Below are 21,115 nucleotides of genomic sequence, written 5' to 3'. Positions count from 1 at the left end.
CCGATGTACCCATGCACAGAAAGCTGCAGTTGCTACTTAGGGGGCTGCAGAAACAGCTGCTGCTCCGAAGGAGAATGCTCAGGAGCTGTAGGTATGAGCTTGGACAACGTCACATTTTGCAGACTAGCACAGAAAGCGGCGTGAGTCAGCTGTATACCAAGACCCAATCTGTCATTGACAATCGTAACAGTACAACCTAGCCCGGCTTGTTCAGAGTAATGTTTGGGCCAGACTACTGCTTTTCTATAGAGCCCTTTCTTATCATGTAAAAGAGCCAAACATAAGATACTATTGCAGAGGCACAGGAAAGGCCACTGCTGGGAGGTGGGGGGGGGGGGAGAGAATGCTAATGAAAGCTCAAGCTTGTGGCAACAGAAGTGAAGGAAATGTTCAGGCACACACCTACAAGAAATGCCCAGTGTACAGCTCAAACAAATGACTTTAGTACAGTTTTCTGTCTGCCTGCAAAACAAAGCACTAGGTGGCTGCTTCTATCCGTATTTAACTCTCACATACAAAGAGTTAGCACGTGTGTGTGTGAACGTGGTTCTGCCAGGCCAACTACAAACGGATGAAATTCCCTTTTGCAATAATGTACTTGATGCTACCGCAGTGGAGCTTCGGGACTGCAGCGACGAAGCCAGCGTTACCCAACAGCTGCTCCCGTCAGCATCACAGCTGGGTCAATAGTGACTGCTGCCTGAGCGAACCGCTGAGTCCAGAGATCAGCGGCAGCCCGGCATGTTGGCCAGCAGCGAGGGGCCCTGGCAATGGCATTAGCACAAACCTCTTCAGACCTCCAGCATCTGCAGATTTTTGAGTAGCCAGGGAAAAAAGTCAGTTCCTTTTTTTTTTTAAAAAGGCCTCACGGAGACTTGTCCTTTGGTGCCCCCTCCTTTCCTTGTTCACAGGTTTGACAACAGCATCTTGTCCTCTTGCCTCCCAGTTCTATCTCAGGCAGCCATAACTGGTGGCCAGCTTAGTCTGGTCTTTTAAGGGGGATTTACTGGTCTGAGCACCCCTTCAATTCCTGCCACATTTCATTCCTTCTTCTCCCTACAAAATTTCAGTAGCAAAAGCTTGATTAGTTTTCTCTGCAGTTGTTGGCAAATATCATACTCAAACCCTTTGCTTCTTACTAGTATTCTGATTTTTTTAAATGCATCCAGCTTATTGTAACTAAATAAGCTCACAAAGCAATTACTCCTCAGCAACTGGTACAAAGTAAAAAGCCACAACGTACTGCAAACGGGAGGGCCCCTCTCTCAGCTTTAGGAAGCCTACAAAATGGTTAGATAATGACTACTTTTAATCACTTAAGAATGTGTACCATTTGTCTGGGGAAATGACAGAACCCTTGCAGCAAAGCGTGGAGGGCCCCCCCCCATTTTCCATGAGCACCAAATGAGCTCACGCAGAACATATGCACACCAGCTGTTGGTTTTATGTCTTTATTCTCTGGGAGAGAAGTTGGTGGAGCTTATGCAATGCAGGGAAGACAGCCCTACTTTGAGAATTGTTTCTTACGCTTCAGGGCTTCGATGGCTGATGAATTCCTGGAGCAGAGCTTGCACTTCTCCTCGCCGACTCATCTTGGTTGCCTTGCCCTGAAAGCGGCCTCGCTTCCCAGCTCCTCTGCCTCCCAGCAGCTCTGCCACCCTGCAGTAACAACAGTACAGGCTGAAGGCCACTCACTTGCAGAGAAGAGAGTGGCCTGGCCTAACCTGCTCCAGAAAGCATACAAGGATCCAGGCCCTAATTATACTGCTCAGCTGCTTAGTCTGCAACATTAGAATTCTTACTAATTTTAAAGAAACCATATAATACGTTACCTGGGACCTAAACTCTCAACTGCTTCAACAGGTCCAGCTAGAAGAAAGAGTCCTGCTTCTTTTTCATCTCCCACAGTCAGGAACAGCAGGGTTTCCTGTGGACAGAGAGATGGATCTTGCTCCAGAATAACCAGTGCCCTCCTTGTCCAGGAAGAGGACAGAGACACTGGCCACAGGACCCATCCAAGCATGCAAACAATTGAGAAGTTTGTGTCTGTTACTGAGACAGAGACTCAATTTGAAGAAAGTAAAAGGGAGGGGGGATTTTGAACCTTTTATGCCCAATCATATGTTGTGGGGGACAGAACGGGTACTACGGTATCCTATGTTAAAAGGATATGGTTGGCAGTTGGACTAGATGATCGTTGTAGGTCCCTTCCAACTGAAATAGTCTATTCTATTCTAGTCTAGTCTAGTCTAATCTAGTCTAGTCTAGTCTATAACAGCCAATGAAGTTCTGCACAGCTCTTTGGGGGACAGGCTCTTCTACAGCGCTCTGAATTTTCACTGTTGTACTTCTTGACTGTTGAGGATTCCCCTGCAGACTGAGGCTGCTGGGGACAATAACCTCATGTAACTTTTGAAAGGAAACAGACTTGCAGCTTGTGACTACGGTACAAAGAGAAGCCTAGCCCTGCCTGTGCTACAGCTTGAATAAAAAAGCCAGTGGTGTCAGGTTAGTCTTCATCAGTGACTCACCTCTGTCCCAATCTCATTAGCGATGATATTCATAAATTCAGAGTCACCCTCTTTCCTGTATGGATGGGTTAAAAAAACACTTCAGAAAGAAGCAAAAATCCCCTCTAGAGTCCAAAATATCAATGAGAAACCAAAGTCCTGATCAAGCCTGGGGTTTTGGCCTCTTGCTGTTAGGATGGAGATTATTTTTTCCTATATATCTAAATCCTCATTGTGCATTCCTGTGGACATATTAGGAACTATTTAAGTGTTTATCTTTAAGAAATAGAGCTCCCCTCAGTTTTATTTGAAAATATCAAGGGCAGAGAGAAATCAGATAGACACAGGTATTTCTTAGCTATAAAACTAGAATAATTCAGTGACTGGATTACTAACACATTCCTTTAATTACACAACCTTCCAGCACACTGAGGCGGTTTAATATTCTATTCACCTTGTTTATATTCTTCCTTAAGAAACAAGCCTGAATAGGTGTCAGAGAGATGTAACTGCCATAAAACGTGTAAGATACCGTTTTACCCTTTTCCCTGAACTCCCCCATACCTGTGTAACACAAACAGCTGACTTTGTACAGGTTTGCTCTTGAAGTCCCGGGCTATCAAAACAGCAATGTCTCTAAGCAGGTTCAAGTTATTCTGAAAGAAAGGCAAATAAACTGTATTGCAGATGGAGAAGTCAGCGTGAACACTGAGTTGCGTTCCCAGAGATGGGAGCAGTTTTCATAATATCCACAAAAACTGATGTCTACAATTCAATTCCCAGTTATCATAACTAAAGCTCAGGTGTACAGGAAGCAGCCACAATCTGCTTTTCTCAGTCATCCTCATACCTTCTGAAGCAGTTTCACAGAACTCTGTAGTCTCTTCACAGCCTCTACGTGCTCACCTGGTCCATTTCTGAAAGAACAAGGAGAATTTGGATTGCCATTCTGAAGGACAAAGAAAGGATTTCTTAAAGGAGCAAACGCAGGTAACATCAAAAAAAAGCACCGCGTAGATGTACCCTGAGGCTTACGGGGTATTTGTCAGAAGGAATAGTAAAGACGAAATAATCAAAGTGGAAAGGGTATTACTTAAGCAGTGAGGTTAGAGCCTTCTCAGTACTGTGACTTTGTTCGATTGACTTCAGCACTCTGTTTCCTGCGAGGAAAACCAAGTTGGTTTTGTTCTTTTTCCCTTTTTCTGTGCCAAGGAGTTTAATAACCTTAAAAAGAAAATCACCCTGGTCAGAAAAGAAAAGTACTTTGCTTATACTCACACAGGTGGGCAGTTCCTACTAGGCTATGCCTTGTTGTGAATATTGGCTCTCTGACAGTGAAAATAAACTGATTAAAATCAGCCATAAGGTCAACATACAAAAAAAAAAAAGGATGGTGATACAGTGGAATTAATATAATTTGCTACTCATGGGCTACACTCTGCAGTGCATCTGGATGTCTCTGCTGGGATACAGACTCCAACAAATGACTGAAAAGACAGAAACACTTAAAGGCAGCTCTACAATTTCGTCTCCACCTCCCTCCACAGAGGATTTCTCATTCATGACGAACGCTCAAAAATATCAGGGCTTTAAGTAGAGGGAACAAATGGCTAGCAACCCAGCAATGCACTGCCAAACTGGCAATATACCACATGCCCTCCACAGAGGCATCGGCAGTTCAGAAAATATCATTGCTACAGACAAGGGCTGAGTTCTGTTACAAAGAAAGAAAGGAGCCTGACTGACTGGACAAAGACTGATGACCTATGTGCAGTCCTGTCGGGGCTCACGCAGCACAGGGCTTCCGCCACCCCCTTTACCATCGGGACAATTTCCAGCAGACCCCGGATCTCAAAGACATCTGCTATGCTAGGTCTGAATGTGTGGAGCGAGGCTCCCAAAGGCAGCTCAGCTGCAGCCCCCCACCTGCAAGTCACTCAGGTTGGAGACATGAGTCCCACAGCACATGTTGGAGTCTATGCCTTTGATGTCAACAACTCGCACCGGCCCCGTGTGGTCATCTGGCAAACCACGGCTTCTCACCTAGCAAAAGGAGGACAATGGCAAACAAGGTGACATCCATGCCGCAGTTATTTTGGTCATCATCATGGATATCATCAGTTCTCTCCCCACCACTCACTGTTTCAATTTCAGGGTCATCTGCAGCCAGTTCCCTCACTATCACAGGCACCCTCTCCCGGATTTTCTCATTCACACTCCTCTCCAGGGCCTCTATTTGCTCTGCTGTCATGGAGGGGGTGTCCAGCTCAATGACACTTCGCTGACGGGCCAGCTCCCTGCACCGATGAAGAACATCTGCTGCTGTAGCTAAGACCAGCTGGTAGGTCCCTCTGTGCCATCCCACTGCTGGGAATGTGGTGACTGAAACAAAACATACTTCCCTCCTCTCCCTGTTATTTACAGAGCACCAGATGCACACCAAACACTTGGAGTAGGACAAGACAAAGCAAATACTTTGCACAGCTTCTCTCCAGTTCAGTCACCTCTCCCAGGGCCTCTGAGCTCAAGTGAAATGTCCAAGGGCAAACTGCTTTTCATTTATCAATGTTCAGCTCCTTGTGGCCCAGCATGGTGGCACACACCATACAAGGTAAGACTGGGGTCAAAAGGAGCCTTTTCCCTGCTCACCATGAAGTTGTCTTGAATCCAAACATCTGTTCTGCGATGGCAGTGATGAGATGCTGTCCTGGAAGAGACGTGCAAGCAACAGCTTTGAGTGCCACTGGACACAGGAAAAGACATTTTCAGTCAGACTGTATTTTTTCTGCTGACATTTCCCATGACATTTGCAAATGCCCAGACATGTGCTCGGCGCTGTGGGGCTTATGCTACTGCTTAGGAGTAGACAGAAGACAGCCGTCGCCTCACGGACCTTGGGACCCTGAGCGCGCCACAGTCCACGCTGAAGACTTCTAAGCAGGTTGAGCTTTTCCTTCCACACCTGTTTGCAGTGGGCTTGTTTACAAGCCAAGGAGAGCCCGCAGGGGAGGCGCCTGCCTTCCCAAGTGGCCCCGGGACGGACTGTGCCTGCAGAGCTGTCGGGCTTCCCCCTCCCCTGAGCAGGGTGGGGACAAGCTGGGCACTGACCGACCCCCCAGGCCGGGGCGCGGGTGAAGCCAGGCGAGGCCGCCCCGGACGGGGCCGTGGCACTGCTAGTCGCCCCTGCGGCGAGGTGTTACCGGATGCCCCTCGGCCGGGCCGGGACACCGACCTGAATGCTGCTGCATGTGGTCGAAGCGGCGCTCCCAGTCCAGCGACAGCAGCACCTCGGCGCCCGGCTCCAGCGCCGCCTGCACGAAGTGGACAGCCTCGGGGCCCCGCCGGGTCACGCGCAGCACCGGCACATCGCCGATGAGGCCGCGGTCGTCCGGCTGTGGACACGGGGCGTCAGTGCCGCCGGCCCGGCCTTGGGCCCGGGCCCGGGCCCGGGCCCGGGCCCGGCCCCCCGCCCGGCCCGGCCCGGCCCGTACCTGCCCGCCGCCCTCGGGGAAAAGGATGGTGTCCTCCAGCACCACCTGGAACCCGCGTACCGGCTCCCCGCCGCCCTCGGGCCGCAGCTCCGCCGCCCGGCACGACACCACCCTGGTGGCGAACTGCAACAGAGACGGCGGCGCCGTGAGGACCGGCCCGCGCCTCCCCCGCGCCGCGCCCCGCCGGTCTCGTCGCTACCTGCCGGGCCCAGCTGTCCCGCTGGCACTGGAACACCATGGCCGCGGCGCACCGACGGCGGCGGGCGAGACACGGGGCTAGCAACGGCGGCTGAGGGGGGACACGGGGGTGGCGGTGACGGCGGCCGGGGAGGGACACGCGGCTGGCGGTCGCGGCCGCCGTGACGCAGGCGGGCGGGGCCTGCAGGTGACGCGCGCAACACGCGCCCGGCGGCGGCGGGCGGCTCCCCGGCGCCTGGCGCGGCGGCCCGAGCGGACAGCAGACGGCGGCGGCAGCAGCTCACGTTTATTGCCCCGTGCCCCGCGCGGGTAACCGGCACGGGGAGACCGAACGGCTCCCGCCGCCCTGGGTCGGGGTCCGCTGCGCTCGGCGGGGACCCGGCCGGGGCGGCTCCGCTTCCTCGGAGAGCCCTGCCCGCGCTGCTGGTCGGTGCGTGCTGCCGGCGCACTGGCAGGCCTCCTGCGGCCGCGGCGTCCCCGGGGGCCCGGGCTTCAGAGGTCGTCCTGCGGGAGGGAGGAGCGAGGCGGCAGGGAAGGGGCCAGCCCGCGGCCGCAGCGGCCCGGCAGCCCCCGGCAGCCCTGGGGAGCGGGTCCCCCGCTGGCTGCCGGACGGGCTGCCCGAGGAGAGCAGCTGGAGCTGCTGCCGGCAGCCCGAAGCGAGCAGAGGGCCAGAGGCTCAGCTCCGATTGCTCTGCTCTGTGGGGGTGGCTGCAGCGTGTAGCAGCGTCTGGGGGTCGCAGCTCGCAGGCAGTACTTACGTCCAGGTCATCCATGGCCGGGGGGGGGCCTTTGTCCGTCACCTTCTCCAGGAGCTGAATGGGAAACAAATGACTGTGGGAACTCCCAATGCCCAGCTCTCCCCCATCCTGAGCGCCCACCCCACACGTGCCCCGGGACCCTGAGGCCTGCGGCCCGGCTCACCTCTGCATACTGCTCCACCATGGCCCTCTCCACCTCCTCATCCCCTTCCCAGTCTCGCCAGTTGTCAAAGTCCACAGAGAGCCAGGCCGGCTGTGGGCAGAGAGAGCATCCCCTGAGGGAGGGAGCGGCACGGAGGGGACCCGGCAGCCCCATCCTCGCAGCCTAGGGATTGCTCTGTGAGGTGAGCACACACTGCACCTGCACAGGCGAGGGGACTGGGTGGGCTGGGGAAGGGCAGGAAGGGGAGCGTGTCCCTTCACCCATGGGTGCTGGTCCTGACTGTGCCTGCGTCGAGGGAAAGGGGTGCCACATCCTTCCTGGAGGGCAGAGGCCTGCAGACTGGCAGTGACCATGAGGTTGGTCTTTCTGGGAGCTCTGTGTTGGGGTGCCCGTGTGAGGCCCTTGGTGTCTGTCCCGGGGCAGGTTGGTCCCCAGGAGCCGTGAAGTGCTGCATGGGAACAGCACACACACTGAGGCTGGTCCTGGCTGCTGGGTGCCACACACACCTTGATGTTCTCCTTGGTGATGCGGGGCCACGCCACCTTCTCCTTCCACTTCCTCATAAAGCACGTGATGGAGCGGTCGGAACGCTTCTCCCGCGAGTCCTGCCAAGAGATCAGGGATGCCTCACCTCAGTGTCTGCCGGACTCCTCTCTGTAACCCACTACAGACACACACAGGATTAAAGCTCAGCCACGTGCAGGCTGTGAGACACACAGAACCACGGAGACAAGTTGTTTCTGGCCCAACACAGCATTGAGAGTGCCAGGCCCAGGGTCAGGGCTCCCAGGCTTGTGCTCATGCCCCTCATGCTCTTGGGAAATGGGCAGGATTCAACGCTAAGCGACATTGCTCAAGACTGTACAGGCTGGGTTTAACTCTGAGCCTGACGAAGGTTGTTGGAGAACAGTTTACTGGGGGGAAGCCTCACCTTGGAGTTGACCCTGGCATACAGGTTGATCTCGTTGTAGAACTCCGCGCCATCTGCATTTTTGCAACTGCCAAAACACCGTAACAGCCTGGCTTAGGAGAAGGCTGAAGCCACACGTGCTCTGCCCTTACAGGGTCCCCCCGACCCACCCCCCGTTCAGGGCCGTGTCCCTGGTCAGCAGGGCAGCGGCAGCTCACCTGAACACCAGCCGCTGGTCCTCAATGACAACCTTAACATCCGTGCTGTCCTCGACACAGAACTCCAGGTAGACGTACCGCGGGCGGTCGTACCACAGCGTCTTTGCAGGTTGCCTTGGGAAAGAGCAGACCAGCGGATATCTCTATGGTGCCCACCAGCACTCTGCAAGGACCGCGTGAGGCACGGGGTGGGGATTGGGGCAAGGAAGGTGCCCCAAACGTGTACCCTGCCTGGGCCGAGCTGAGGGCTGGCAGCAAGAGCGAAGTGGGTGGCAGCAAGAGCGAGGCGGGTGCAGGGCCCGGGCCCTCTCACGCCCCACACGGCCCCCCGCCTCGGCAGCCAGCAGGGCCCGGCGGGCCGGCCTGCCCCCACTCTCCCCTGCCGTTCCCGGCGCCATTCCCCCGCTGCCCCGGGCTGGAGGGTCCTGCCCGGTGGTGACTCAAGCTCCGGGCTCTGGGCGGGTGCCCGGGACCCCGACCAGGTGCTGCCGCGGGGAACGGGCGCTGCCCGGCCCGGCCCGCCGCGCTCACCTCGCCATGGCTGTGCCGGCCCCGCCCCGCGCTATTTCGGGCCGGGGGCGCGGCTGTCGGCGGGGCCGGGAGCGGGGGCCGCGAGCGGGGGTCGGTCCGGCCGCCCGTGGCGCGGCGCGGCCACCTCGCGGCCCCGTCGCCGGCCCAGCGCCGCCCCGCGCCGCCCGCGCCCCGCGTCGGGCCAGACGCCCCGGCCCGCGGAAGCCCCGAGACCCCCGGGAACCCCGGCCCCGCCGCAGCCGGCCCGCCGAGCCGCGTGGGGGCGCGCTGGCGCCGCGCAGGCCCCGCCCTGCACTGCCAGGCCCCGCCCCGCGCCGCGGCGGCAGGATGGTGGCGGTGTGGGGACGCCGGTAGTGGCGGCCATGGAGGCGGAGGGCGGCCCGCTGGGCCCAGGGGAGCGCTGGGCGCCCGTGGGTGCCGTGTCGGCGACGACGGAGGAGGACGACGACGACGACGGTGATGAGGAGGCGGCGGCGGCAGCGGCGGGCGGGTCGCCGCAGTCGGTGCCGCGGCTGCGGGCCGAGCGGCGCCGCCTGCACGGGGCGCTGCTGGCGCTGGCCTCGCACTTCGCCCAGGTGCAGTTCCGGCTGCGGCAGGTGGCGCGGGCCGGGCCGGCCGAGCAGCAGCGCCTGCTCCGCGACCTGGAGGACTTCGCCTTCCGCGGCTGCCCCGCGCCGCTGGCCCACGGCCTCGGCGGCGCCCCGGTGAGTGCGCGGGCCGGCCCGCGCCGCCGGCGCTGTCACCTGGTGCTGGGGCGGGCGGCGCGGGCCGTGCCGAGCCGGCTCTGTGGGGCCCCACTAGCGGCAGAGCGATGGCTTTTGCTGGGGTAAAGAGAATACCGTCTCCTTTCGGATAAGGGCGTCGCGTGGTTTTCCCTTCCGCGCTGTCTGCCCCGGGGTCGGTACGTGCGTCCGACCTGGCTGAAGCCCGTTGGCGGCAGCTGTGATCCCGTTCACCCCTGGGACGTGCGGAGGGGAGTTCTGTGGCGAGGGGCAGCTGTTGCGGCCACCTAACGCCGCGCTGTCCGGGGGTGCTGCGTGCTCTGCTGTGGGTTGTGGCCGGCTCCGGGGAGAGACCGGGGCAGCGGTTTTGCACGAAGCTCAGTTACAGGAGCACGCAGGTCCTTGGTGACTGGGAGCCAGCTCACGGGAACACGCGTTAAAGCCCTGCTTTGTGTGTTACTGCTCCGCTCCGAGATACAGCGGTGACTCAGAGGATCTTTGATACGTATGCGTTATTTGGCTTCTTGCAACAGTGCTTCCTGGATCCCAGCCTTGTGAGACGGGGCTTGCGTGCAGGAGGGCTGGAGGGGCTCTTCCTTTGTCAGATGAGGTGATGTGGCTGGTAGCGCTCCTTGACGTGCAGGCATATCTTTTTCTTAGGCTGGTATGCAGTGTTCACTAGTTAAGCGCATGAGCTGAAGGAAACACTCCTCATGCCATGATCCTGCTCTCTGAGGATACATTGATATATATATATGATATCAATATATCTCCTATATTGACTATGATAGTAAATCTTCCATTTTATTTACTGGTAACTTTTTCTCAGAGTGAGCGAGAGAAGCAGGAGCAAATTGAGGTCCAGAAGGCAAAGCAGAGAGAGCTGATCCTGCAGCTCAAGACACAGCTGGATGACCTGGAGACGTTTGCTTACCAGGAGGGCAGCTATGACTCTCTGCCACAGTCTGTGGTTATGGAAAGACAACGGGTAAGGCTCGCAAAGTCCTTCTGCCTGTATTTCTTCTTAGCATTTGTGAGCCTCTTATAGACGGTAGGAGTTGGTCAGTCCTTATTTCTCGCCAGCAGCTGTAATAGAGTATCAGTAGTTTGCCTGCATGTGTAAAACTGTCCCGTGTCTTCTCTTGCAATTTTCTGTGTGCAACAACGGTGGCCTGTTTCCAAGGTAATGAATGGGTAAAGGAGTATTTTGAAGCTCATGGGCAGCAGTGCCACACAGTGAGATTATGCTACTAACTCATGTTTTGCAGATGATTATAAATGAGTTGATAAAGAAGCTGGACATGGACTTGAGTGAAGATATTGCAACGCTTTCTCCAGAGGAATTGCGACAGCGTGTGGATGCTGCCATAGCACAAATTGTTAATCCAGCCAGGGTGAAGGAGCAGCTGGTGGAACAACTGAAGACACAGATAAGGGACCTCGAAATGTTCATCAACTTCATCCAGGGTCAGTGCTGAGTTTTTAGATAAGCGGATTGAATTGCTTTGTAATTCCCTGACAAAGTTATGAGGAGGGGGGGTCACAGATGTCAGAGGATGCAGGAAGGGTTTCTGGGTCATGGGGAAGTACAGATCTCTGAACTGATGGTGGAGAGAACGAGAGACTGACAAAAAAGGTGCAGAGAGGTCTAAGAAATATTGTCAGTACTTGGGATACGCAGCTTAAATTCGCAAGTGTGAAATAATAGTGTGAAATTCTTGTTCTAGATGAAGTTGGAAGCTCTGGTAAGGCAGAAGATGGACACTGTGAATGTGCAGGCAGAAAAGATGGCGGTGGCTCCCACAAACCAAATACACGGCCTTCTGGAAATAGAGGTGGGCACTGCTTGGCTCGGAGCTTTTGGCACTGCTCTGCTGTCACTCATTTGAAGTTCGGCAAGCATGAACCACCATCCAGTCACGCTAGGCTGCTTTGCTTTTTTCCTGACAGTTGGTTTCTGTTCTTTCCTGCTCCCACTGACAGAAGGCCTGTGTCCAGTTCCTTTACCCTTCCTCCATGGGATCATTATAGTAGTCGCAGAACCTGAACGTGTAGCACAGCGGGTGGGATTGATCCTCAGCTGAGACCAGGAATAGAAGCGACTTTTGATACTTAGTGCAAAATGCAGACAGAATGAGCAGCCTTGTCTCGTACGCACTGTTGGGCTGCACTGTAATTAATGCTCTTTGAGTTCTTAACTCTGTGAGCAGATACAGTGAGCTGGATGGATTCCAGTGTTCTTTGTAATTTGAGACTTGTCTGCTTATTACAGGAATTTATTGGAGATAGAATAGTATACTAGAGGAAATACTACAATACCTTTACCTTCTGAATTCTGAGGCATCTTCTGCTAGTCAGAGATAGAATACTGGTCCAGGTGGACTTTGGGTCTTACACAGTGTGGCTACTCTTGCAAATTGAATTTAATAATGGCATCAGGAGTAAGCAGTGTATGTTAACCTGCTGAGACAAGATACTTCTTGAAAGTAGGCAGTGATCTCCTTCAGCAAAGGCTTTGGTATCTCCTAATTACCCGTGTGATACCGTCGTGTCTAAAGAATGATCTTTCCTCACTACGTATGTGCCCACTAGGAAAGCTGTTGTAGGATTTCTTCTCTGTAAGATGACCTGATTGTCGAGAATAGGCCATGCAAATGTTTGCTTTTCTGATTGGCTTCAGTGCTTTGAAACTAGAAAAAGTAGCATCAGCCCTAGTGACAAAAGCTACCAAGGAGGAGGAGAATCCATGATGGAGGAGGAGCAGATGTTTGTGCTCCCATTGTGTGCATGAAAGAGGGTATCTGTTGATTCCTTAATGAGAGTATTTTTTTCTCTTTTCTAACCTGATCAGTGAACCCAGAAGATGCCAGAAAGATGCGAGAAACGGGCCTGCACCTCATGCGTCGCATGCTTGCTGTGCTACAAATATTTGCTCTCAGTCAGTTTGGTTGTGCTACTGGTCAGATTCCTCGCACCCTCTGGCAGAAGGACCAAGCCAACAAGGACTATTCCCCCTTAATTAAGAAACTGGAGTTGTCAGTAGAGCGGGTGAGGCAGCTAGCTATGAAACACCAGCAGGAAGACCACGTTATCAGTTCCTCTGATCTGCAGGACATTCCCTTAGGAGGCAGAGATGACCTGACTCTAGCTGTGCGGAAGGAGTTGACTATTGCTTTGCGAGACCTGATGGCTCACGGGCTCTATGCCTCTTCTCAAGGAATGAGCCTGGTATTGGCACCCATTGCGTGCTTGATTCCTGCGTTCACCTCATCCCCGCAGACCATGCACCCCTGGGAACTCTTTGTGAAGTATTACAACACTAAGAATGGACAAGCCTTCATGGAATCCCCGGCTCGCAAGCTCTCCCAGTCCTTTGCCTTGCCCGTGACAGGAGGAGTGGCCATTACCCCCAAACAGAGCCTGCTGACAGCAATTCACACTGTCCTCACGGAGCATGACCCCTTCAAGCGCAGTGCGGACTCTGAACTGAAAGCTCTGGTGTGTATGGCACTAAATGAGCAGCGTCTAGTCTCCTGGGTAAATCTGATCTGCAAATCTGGAGCTCTGGTACAATCCCACTACCAGCCATGGAGCTACATGGCAAACACAGGCTTTGAGAGTGCACTCAATGTTCTCAGTCGCCTGAGCAACTTGAAATTCAACCTCCCGGTTGACCTGGCTGTCCGGCAGCTGAAAAACATCAAAGATGCTTTTTGATGTAATTTTTATTGTAGATCATCCATTTTCCACAAGTAGGCAGCTGTTGGGCTCAAGAAGCCTGGCTGTTTTAAGGCCAAGTTTAGCTCTTTGATATTTGCTTTTAGGGAAATCTTACAGTGTCTTGATGCTGGAGATCTGTGTTTTACAAGGCTGCCACTGTAAAGCTGCTGGAGGTTGTGTGCTGTACAGCACCTCACCCTGCCCCTGTTAACGCTGCTCTGAAGAGCTAACCTGCTTCGCTGGTGGGCAGATGCCAGTGAGCGTTCAGTGTGTGGGGCTGGCTGCCCTGAGTGTGGTGGAGGCCTGGCCACAGAGCCTACGTGTGGGGGAAGGCCCCTTAGAACGTGCAGCTTAGCTCTTGTGCTGCATCCGTGTGGTTATTTCTCAAAGGTTGTGGTCTAAGTGACGCCCCTACGAGACACCTGTCACAGCAGTGTGAGGCAGGCTGGCAGGCGTTTGGTTGCCCCAGGGTTGCCTGCTGGCGAGTGATTTGCCCTCCCCAGTATGAATGTATGAAACTGGGGCAGATCTGCCAAGCGGCGGGCGCAGGGGGCTGCGCTGCACCAGCGCCGGCAGCTCGGCAATCCACAGAAGCAGCCTCATTCTTCAGGCCAGGTGAGGGGCTGGCGCCGTGACTTTGTCCAGCAATCCCAGAGTTCCTTTTCAGAAGCTTTTGTGCAATGGTGAGTGCGCCAGCAGCCTGGTGTTGTATAGGGGATGCATTAAATTGCTTTAGCACGTGTACGTGGGGGGAGAACCCATCTCCAGTGACCGTGTTTTAATTTGTGTTTGTTACTAGCGTCAGTGCTGCGGCTCTGCTAGCTCACTTGGTCTGTAACGTTTATAACCGGAGTTTAAATTAACTGAAATTCCTGCTGGGATGGGGAGTCGCTCTATGCTGGCTGTAGCAGCGGCACGCTCCCGGGTAGACGTTCCCGGCGCCCGCGACGGGACCCGCCTTCCCGCGGCCACCACGGAAGGCCACGCGGCCGGGGATGCGCGGGGGGCGGCCGGGGATGCGCGGGGGGCGGCCGGGGATGCGCGGGGGGCCGGCACCGCCGCCTGGTTGCCCGGCAACCGTGGCGTAGCACTGCGCATGTGCGGGCTGCTCCTCGAGGACGAGCCGGAAGTGATCACGGTGGCACGAGGTGAAAGGTCGAAGGAGCGACGGCTGTTTCCTTTTCCGGTCTGGGCGCCATCGTTGCGGGAGCCTCGGTGAGTGCGGGGCCGGCGGCGGGATCTGCCGCCATCCACGGGGTCGGCGGGCTGGGGGCGGTCGGGGGCCCGGCTATGACTGCTGCGTGCTGTCTCCGCAGAGATGGGGAAGTTCATGAAGCCGGGGAAGGTGGTGCTGGTGCTGGCCGGCCGCTACTCGGGGCGCAAGGCCGTCATCGTGAAGGTGAGCTTGGGGCCGGCGGGGCTGCCCTGGTGGGGCTGCCCTCGCTGCTGGCCTGCGGGCGCCCCTGGCCGCTTCTCCCGAGCGGTCCTGCAGAGCGGGCAAGAGCCCGGAGCGCTGCTGCTGTCTGCTCCTAGAGGCGTCCGTACAAACGGGGTTCTCGCTGGGCTTGCGCGGCTGCCTGGCGCGGTGGCAGCCGGCGCTCCGCGGTGCCATCGCCGGCTGCGGTCGGTGTGTTTCAGAACATCGACGATGGCACTTCTGACCGGCCATACAGCCACGCCTTGGTGGCAGGCATCGACCGCTACCCGCGGAAGGTGACAGCTGCCATGGGCAAGAAGAAGATCGCAAAGAGGTCCAAGATAAAGTCCTTCGTGAAGGTTTACAACTACAACCACCTGATGCCCACCCGGTGAGCATTGCTGCTGGAGTGGTGCCAGCGGGCTGCAGTCTGCTGCTGGCAGGGCCAGAGAAATCTCATCTGTTTTCAGTGATCAGAGCTGTCGTGTGTTCTCTCTAGTAAATGCTGAGAGTCACTGAGGTTCTTAATTACATGCTGAACGAACGTGGGGCATACACTCTGCAAAAACAGGGACTTGGGGGGGTGTGAGGCTGAGGGGGAATATTAGTGAACTTCTGAAATAAGGCACCTGGCTCTTATTTCAGCCACACTTGCTTTCCTCTTGATGATGGTGTGTCAGTGGATGAGCCTTTGAGACAACCATGAGGATCTGGGGGTGCTGGCAGAGCTGTTGTGGCCCAGTGATGTTTCTTCCCGTCCCCTTGGAGCTCCTGCAGGTGCAGGCTGCCAAACAATGTGGTGGATAGAGCTGCTTGTCTCTTGTGAAGCAAGTAGCTGGTTCCTTTATAGGCTGAATTAAATGTTTTTGGATGCTGTAGTGCTTTGGTGATTTCCAGAAATGAGAAAGCTTTAAGAGCTGTAGTCCCTTAACCTGGCACTAATACGGGTATTTGACTAGCTCGGGCTGCCTGCTGTTCTCTCACCCTTGTGCCAGGTACCGTGACTGTTCTGAATCTTGCTGCTCTTTTGCCCAGGTATTCTGTCGATATTCCTCTGGACAAAACAGTCGTCAATAAGGACGTGTTCAGGGACCCGGCTCTAAAACGCAAAGCGAGACGTGAAGCCAAGGTGAAGTTTGAGGAGAGGTGAGTTGGAAGCCCGTCTCTTCAGTGGTGTCAGCACCCGTCCCTGGGGCAAGGACTCAGCACGGTTGTGCCGCAGCCTGGGTGAGTCCCAGGTTGGACACTTCTGCCCCAACTTTTTTGAATATGTTTTTGGTTGAGTGCGTTTCTCCTCACCTTCCGTGCCTGTTGACACAACTGTCTGTTCAGGGAGTTGGTGGGTTGAGGTGGGGAACAGTTTACCAATAGCTATAGACTTGGGCTGACGTTTATGATGATGGTGCAGCCTCATGCCAGCGCAACTGGGGCCTTCCAGGTGCCAGATGATGATCTCTTGGCATGTCACTGCCAGTTCATCCGCTGTCTGTCACTGGGCTTAGTGGGACAAGGCAGTGCTGACACTTTGCTCAGGGGTGTTTGGGTTAACAGTCCTTCTTTTCAGTTTGCTGTTCAGAAACTCCTTCAGCAGAAGGAACTGTGCAGCCTCAGTGGGATGCAGGGTGTCTCACAGGCAGGCCAGGGCGTTGGCTGTTTCAAAGCGCTCTGTCTGTGATCGTGGGCTGTTCTCCAAGGGCATCTCCCGGGGGTAGATGAGATGTCTAGTGGGACTGCCATGCACTGCTTTCGTCTCTTGGGGTGGAAACGGCCGTGCTGTGGCTGTCCTTCACTAGATGGCTTTGTGAGAAAATCTGGCAGCTGACATTTGCTTCCCTTGGCAGTTTAACATTTAAAGTGGGTCTAGTTGCAGCCTGGGCTTCAGGGACCAGGGGAGTTGCATCTGGGTAAGCTGGGCACTGCGTCCTGCCCACAGGAGGATATGTACAGCTCCGCGCAGGCCTTCTGCTGTTGCCTGCTGGTACAGCGTATTCTCTAACCTTTGTATTACTCTTTCAGATACAAGACTGGCAAGAATAAGTGGTTCTTCCAGAAGCTGCGCTTCTAAAGGTGTAACAAGCTTGCATCAATAAATGTTTATTAAAACGGTTTTGTTCTCTGGTGTGGACATTGTTGCTCTGTGTGTCTGTAAGAGCTGGGACAGCCCTTGCACTCCAGGCAAGCTTCAGAGCATCTGCGGAGCGCTGTGTGGCCTGAATTGTGGGTGAACGTGCTGTCGGGGGGACTGTCCCGTGGGGGGTGGAGGCTGCTCGTTCCCCTTCCCCCTGCCCAGGGGTGGTTGGTGTCATTCCTGCCCCTGCTGGAACTCTCTCATTCCCAAAACCGCGCTAACCCCTGGGAGAACAGGGGTGGGAGAGGGAAGATAAAGGGTTCATTCCAGGTGTCTGCTTCCCTCTTCTCTTCCCTGGCTGGGAAATACAGTGATGCAGAGGGCGACTTGTGCAGTGATTGTACCCGTAGAGCATTACAGTTGTGGTTACCTTCGCAAAGGTTCTTTGTCCCGCCGCCTGGGGAGCGGGGGGGTCGGGCTGTTAAACACATACGGGCGCGGGCCAGGAGGGGAGACGGTGGTGCCCGGGCTGAGGCGGGCCGCGTTGCTTCGGGAAAGCGAGTTGCGCGGGGAGGAGGGCGCGGGGATTGGCAGGCGGCTGCGGGGCAGCGCGGGATGAGGGGAAGGATCAGGTTTCGGGTCAGCGCGGCCCGCGGGCTCTCCCGGCTGGGGGTGCGCGGGACGGGGCTCCCGCCCCGGAGCCGCCGGGCTGCACCGCCTGCCGCGCTCGGGGGCGGGGCTGGGGCGGGGCCGGGCCGCGAAAGCGAAAGCGAAAGGGAAAGGGAAAGGGAAGGGCGGGAGGAGGCGCGGGGCCGCACCGGCAGCGGGGCCGCACCGGCAGCGGGTCGCACCGGCAGCGGGGTCCCCGGCAGGTAGGGCGGCGCCGGTGCTCGGCCAGCCGGGAGGGCTCCCCCTGCTGCCGCGGCGGGGCCGCCTGACCTGCCGCAGTTCCGCCCCCCGCGCCGCGGAGATGGATTCGGAGGAGGTGAGGGGCTGAGCCCCGGGGACCCGGGAGCCGACGGCGGGCGGGGCCGGCCCGGGGTGAAGCGGCGAGGGCGGCGCGGGGCTCGGCGCAGCGTGGCTGAGGACCCCTCCTCCCTTTAGAGCTCCTTCATCCACCTGCCCCTCCCCGGGAGCCCGGAGGACGGCTTCCCCGAGATGACCCCCGAGCAAGTCCGGCAGGAGATCGAGCGTTGCAAGGTGCGTCCTGCTGCCTCCGTGAGAGGTGGATCGGGTCGCATCCGACCCGCCCCGGCCGGCCTAGGCTGTGGTCTTGAGTTTATTTCATCTTGGACTACGAGCCGGGAGTGGCAGAGAGGGGGTACCCCACGGTGAAGAGAGCCTGTACGGGGGACTGGGGTTCCACTCGGGGAGCAGCCTGCCTGCTTCCCAAAGGAGCAGCGTGTGCTGGGGCTGGACAGCCCGTGGGGGTGGCGCGATGTCTGCAGGGTCTTGCTGGCTGATGGTACCTCTCACAGGAACTTTGTAGTGCTCTGGAGCAAGACCATGCAAAGCTACAGATGGCCAAGGAAGCTGTAGAGCAAAGGACACAAGAGCTGAGGAAAGAGGGAGAACTTTGTCATAAGTATCTTGAGCAACAAATGTCTTCAAACAGAGGTGAAGAGAAATCCTGCCAGGTTGGTGGTCGGAGGCGTTGTCTTGGGCTTGTAAAGGTGGCAGTGGGTGGTGGGGCTGCATCACTTGGCTCACTGCTCTGAGATCACTTTGCTCTGGACCTGGTGGAGGTTTGACAGGATGTCACATCAGACCTGTGCTGAGAAGTGAGCTAGTGCCGCGGCAGTGGAGGAAAGGCTGTGATCAAACACAAGGAGACAGGGCAGGGCTGCAGGCAGTCAAGAGCAGAAAAACAGTGTGGGTGGAGCCGTGTCCAAGCATAGTGCTGTGCTTAAAGTGGAGAGCATGCTGCAGCCCCTTGTGTCCTGGTCGTTCCCTTACTGCCCCCTCTTTCTTTCCTTCCAGGTGGGCATTTTTTTAGCAAAGGAGGAGAAGAACAGACTGAGGCAGGAGAAAGAGGTGCTGAAAAAGAAACTGGAAGAAGTGAGGAAGAGGGCCCTCTGGGAGGATCCGGTGATGGTAACAGTGTGTGGGCACTCAGGTTTGCTGGCAAGGGGTGCCAGCCTGTCTGGAGAGGCTGCAGGCGAATGCAGCTGGGCACCGTGTGACAACTGGCACAGCTTCTGCTAGCAGGTGGCTCCTCTGCCAGCGCCAGAAGCTCCAGTTGTGGCTTTGGGACTCCAGGCACAGCAAGACCCTAGGAGAGACTCTGCTGAGGGTCTCCAGCTGTTTATTTTGAGCCATGAGCTTACTTCTAGTCTGTGGATTGGCAGGGACAGGCCCTGTCCAGTCTCCTCCAGGTGCTGTTTGTGTACTTGAACCTAGATGCTGCCTGCCTTGCCAGAGAAGAAAGTGGTGTTTAAGGGACTTGTGACAAACAAGGAGGATGTGAACAAGCTGATGCTTACCCCACTGGTCCGCTACCCTCTGCCAGGGGGCTCAGCTCTCATCACCTTTGAGAAAGCAGAGGGTAAGAGCAAGAAGAGCACTGCGACAGCCAGGTGTCCTTGTTGATAGGCTTTGGGGCCTGCCCTACAGCCCCTCTCTGGGCCAGGGCTCAGAGCTCTGCCCTGTCTGCTGGCGTTGTGCGGGGTTATGCCCCCCCCCCCCCCCGCCAAAGCATTAGCTGCCCTGTGTCCTGTCCTGCGGTGTGGTTGGAGCAGGCGGTCAATCCCCTGTGCTGGGGGCTCTCCCTGCTTGCAGTGGCTCAGAGGATCATAGAGGCGCAGGAGCACACGGTGGAGCTGAGCTACGGGGAGGAGCTGGAGGAGCTCGACCGGTGCAGAGTGCGAGTGCAAGCAGCGCCGATGGACATACTGCTGCCATCTGCCCTGGAGGTAGGTCCCAAGGGCCCCCTGCTCCCTGCATCGCAGAGAACCACAGAGCTGCCCTGCACAACGCACCAGCTTTGCTGTTCCCTGCCCCGCCACTCCTCGAGCTTGCCTCTGCCGGGTCACTGGTACCAGCCCAGCTCAGCACATTAGCGCCGCAGCTCTGTGCGTCTCCCCCGAGCTCTGGGGCTGGCCCTGCCCTGCTCTGGCACTGACTGGCCTGTGCCACCCGCAGATTGGGCTGGCTCGGTGCAGCAGGAGTATCCTCGTGTCTGACCTGCCCAGCCTGGGCATCCCCGAGGAGGCACTGCTGGACAAGCTGGAGCTCTTCTTCAGCAAGACGAAGAATGGGGGTGGCGAGGTGGAGAGCAGGGAGTTCCTGGACGACACTGGCCAGGTGGTGCTGACCTTCGCGCAGGACGGAGGTGCGTGGGGCATGCTGAGCTCAGGCTGCCAGCAAGGGGGTGCAGCCCAGCTGCCGGGGGCGGGGGGGGCGGCACAGGTCATGTCCTGAGAGCAGATGGAGCTGTGTCTGTGGGGAACAGGGAAGACAGTGAGCCCAGGCTGTCCTGTCTCCCCTGAGACCATGCTGGTGCAGGTGAGCTGGGGCTGGGCAGTGCCAGCCTTGGTGTCTGTGCCAGGGACGTAACCTCCCCTGGAGCTCAGCAGGGGCCTGGGCGGCTCAGGGCTTTCCTCTCCATCTGCAGTGGCAGAGCCACTAGTTGCGAGAGGACACATCCAGGTGGTTATTGGGAAAGGACAATACGAGCTCAAAATATCACCATACATGAGTGGAGACATCACTAACTTGCAGGTAAGGGCACAAACCCTGGTGCCAAGCAGCACCTGCCAGCCCAGGGTGAGCCAGTATGGGTGGGGGCTCCTGAAGACTGGGTCCCCATGCGGTTCCTGCAGGCGGCCCTGAGCAGAGCAGACCTCCACCCTGCTCAGCAAGTGCCCTGAGGGGACCCCTTCCCTGCGTGCCCTCCTGCTGCCCCGCGCAGCACAGGGCCCGCTGTGGCTCACCCCCGGCTCTGCCCAGCTCCAGCCCTCCCGCTGCCCCAGGACCGTCCTGCTCTTGGGAATCCCAGACGTGCTGGGTGAGGAGCCCATGAGGGACACCCTGGAGATCCACTTCCAGAAGGCCAGCTGCGGTGGGGGAGAGGTGGACACCCTTGCCTATGTCCCGGCGGGACGATGGGGGGTGGCCGTTTTCACGGAGGACGCGGGCTAGCCCAGGCCAGCACCAGCAGCCAGCCACGGTGGAGTTCTGCGCGGCCAACGGCCCCTGGGCACAGCGGGAATTAAAGCATCTGCAGGGAAGGCCGTGTCTGTCGTGCTGGGGACGGGACGGGGATGAGGATGGGCCCTGTGTGCAAGAGCCGTGGGCACGGCTGGGCCCTTCCCGGGCACGGGGACGCTGGGGGCCGGGCCCCCGGGACAGGCTCTGTGGGCACCGGGGCCGGGCTCTGCTGGGCCGGGCCGGGCCACGCCGGGCCGAGC

At 57.1% G+C, this 21,115-nt stretch overlaps 4 protein-coding genes across 6 annotated transcripts; 3 read left to right on the top strand and 1 right to left on the bottom strand.

Moving 5' to 3' along the window:
• Positions 1–1,437: 1,437 nt before the first annotated feature.
• Positions 1,438–8,799, bottom strand: LOC104258713 (putative protein PTGES3L). 2 transcript variants are annotated; one of them, XM_059830433.1, is made up of 17 exons: positions 8,780–8,799; positions 8,249–8,362; positions 8,052–8,118; positions 7,627–7,725; positions 7,121–7,210; positions 6,958–7,011; positions 6,002–6,124; positions 5,743–5,902; positions 5,160–5,217; positions 4,651–4,807; positions 4,437–4,553; positions 3,604–3,734; positions 3,361–3,427; positions 3,075–3,166; positions 2,532–2,586; positions 1,833–1,927; positions 1,438–1,659 (listed from the first exon to the last, which is right to left on the bottom strand). In XM_059830433.1, the coding sequence occupies exons 1-17, from the start codon at positions 8,785–8,787 to the stop codon at positions 1,524–1,526; spliced, it is 1,623 nt and encodes a 540-aa protein (XP_059686416.1). In that variant the 5' UTR covers positions 8,788–8,799; the 3' UTR covers positions 1,438–1,523. The 2 variants fall into 2 exon arrangements, with proteins under 2 accessions (XP_059686416.1, XP_059686417.1); XM_059830434.1 differs by lacking the exons at positions 1,438–1,659; positions 1,833–1,927; positions 2,532–2,586; ... (6 more) ...; positions 5,743–5,902; positions 6,002–6,124 and adding an exon at positions 6,658–6,703.
• Positions 8,800–9,141: 342 nt separating this feature from the next.
• On the top strand, positions 9,142–13,963 carry RUNDC1 (RUN domain containing 1). The gene is made up of 5 exons (XM_059830432.1): positions 9,142–9,483; positions 10,331–10,489; positions 10,770–10,968; positions 11,229–11,336; positions 12,353–13,963. Exons 1-5 carry the CDS (start codon positions 9,142–9,144, stop codon positions 13,216–13,218), a joined length of 1,674 nt encoding a protein of 557 aa, XP_059686415.1. The 3' UTR covers positions 13,219–13,963.
• Positions 13,964–14,401: 438 nt separating this feature from the next.
• On the top strand, positions 14,402–16,744 carry RPL27 (ribosomal protein L27). Its single transcript, XM_059830491.1, has 5 exons — positions 14,402–14,436; positions 14,538–14,620; positions 14,860–15,029; positions 15,674–15,784; positions 16,655–16,744. The coding sequence occupies exons 2-5, from the start codon at positions 14,540–14,542 to the stop codon at positions 16,701–16,703; spliced, it is 411 nt and encodes a 136-aa protein (XP_059686474.1). The 5' UTR covers positions 14,402–14,436; positions 14,538–14,539; the 3' UTR covers positions 16,704–16,744.
• A 901-nt stretch (positions 16,745–17,645) lies between these two features.
• On the top strand, positions 17,646–20,944 carry LOC104262662 (interferon-induced 35 kDa protein). Of its 2 annotated transcripts, none has more exons than XM_059830542.1 (9): positions 17,646–17,691; positions 17,811–17,906; positions 18,185–18,343; positions 18,687–18,764; positions 19,107–19,251; positions 19,485–19,618; positions 19,848–20,037; positions 20,320–20,426; positions 20,655–20,944. In XM_059830542.1, the coding sequence occupies exons 1-9, from the start codon at positions 17,677–17,679 to the stop codon at positions 20,844–20,846; spliced, it is 1,116 nt and encodes a 371-aa protein (XP_059686525.1). In that variant the 5' UTR covers positions 17,646–17,676; the 3' UTR covers positions 20,847–20,944. The 2 variants fall into 2 exon arrangements, with proteins under 2 accessions (XP_059686525.1, XP_059686524.1); XM_059830541.1 differs by having other exon boundaries at positions 18,687–18,800.
• The last annotated feature ends 171 nt before the right edge of the window (positions 20,945–21,115 follow it).

Source organism: Gavia stellata, chromosome 28 (assembly GCF_030936135.1).
Source record: "Gavia stellata isolate bGavSte3 chromosome 28, bGavSte3.hap2, whole genome shotgun sequence".
NCBI classification, from domain to species: domain Eukaryota; kingdom Metazoa; phylum Chordata; class Aves; order Gaviiformes; family Gaviidae; genus Gavia; species Gavia stellata.
Note: the sequence above shows the minus strand (reverse complement) of the source record. Positions and strands in the feature narration are given on the sequence as shown.

Coding starts and splice junctions, on each gene's coding strand:
- LOC104258713 (XM_059830433.1), bottom strand. Junction 4,808..5,159: donor GGATTCAAGACAACTTCATG/GTGAGCAGGGAA, acceptor TCATCGGTGCAG/GGAGCTGGCCCGTCAGCGAA. Junction 3,735..4,436: donor CCAACCTGAGTGACTTGCAG/GTGGGGGGCTGC, acceptor TTTCTTTTTAAG/GTTATTAAACTCCTTGGCAC.
- RUNDC1 (XM_059830432.1), top strand. CDS start 9,142: ATGGAGGCGGAGGGCGGCCCGCTGGGCCCAGGGGAGCGCTGGGCGCCC. Junction 10,490..10,769: donor TGGTTATGGAAAGACAACGG/GTAAGGCTCGCA, acceptor CATGTTTTGCAG/ATGATTATAAATGAGTTGAT. Junction 10,969..11,228: donor GTTCATCAACTTCATCCAGG/GTCAGTGCTGAG, acceptor TTCTTGTTCTAG/ATGAAGTTGGAAGCTCTGGT.
- RPL27 (XM_059830491.1), top strand. CDS start 14,540: ATGGGGAAGTTCATGAAGCCGGGGAAGGTGGTGCTGGTGCTGGCCGGC. Junction 14,621..14,859: donor GCAAGGCCGTCATCGTGAAG/GTGAGCTTGGGG, acceptor GGTGTGTTTCAG/AACATCGACGATGGCACTTC. Junction 15,030..15,673: donor AACCACCTGATGCCCACCCG/GTGAGCATTGCT, acceptor TCTTTTGCCCAG/GTATTCTGTCGATATTCCTC.
- LOC104262662 (XM_059830541.1), top strand. Junction 18,344..18,686: donor GTGAAGAGAAATCCTGCCAG/GTTGGTGGTCGG, acceptor CTTTCCTTCCAG/GTGGGCATTTTTTTAGCAAA. Junction 19,252..19,484: donor CACCTTTGAGAAAGCAGAGG/GTAAGAGCAAGA, acceptor CCCTGCTTGCAG/TGGCTCAGAGGATCATAGAG.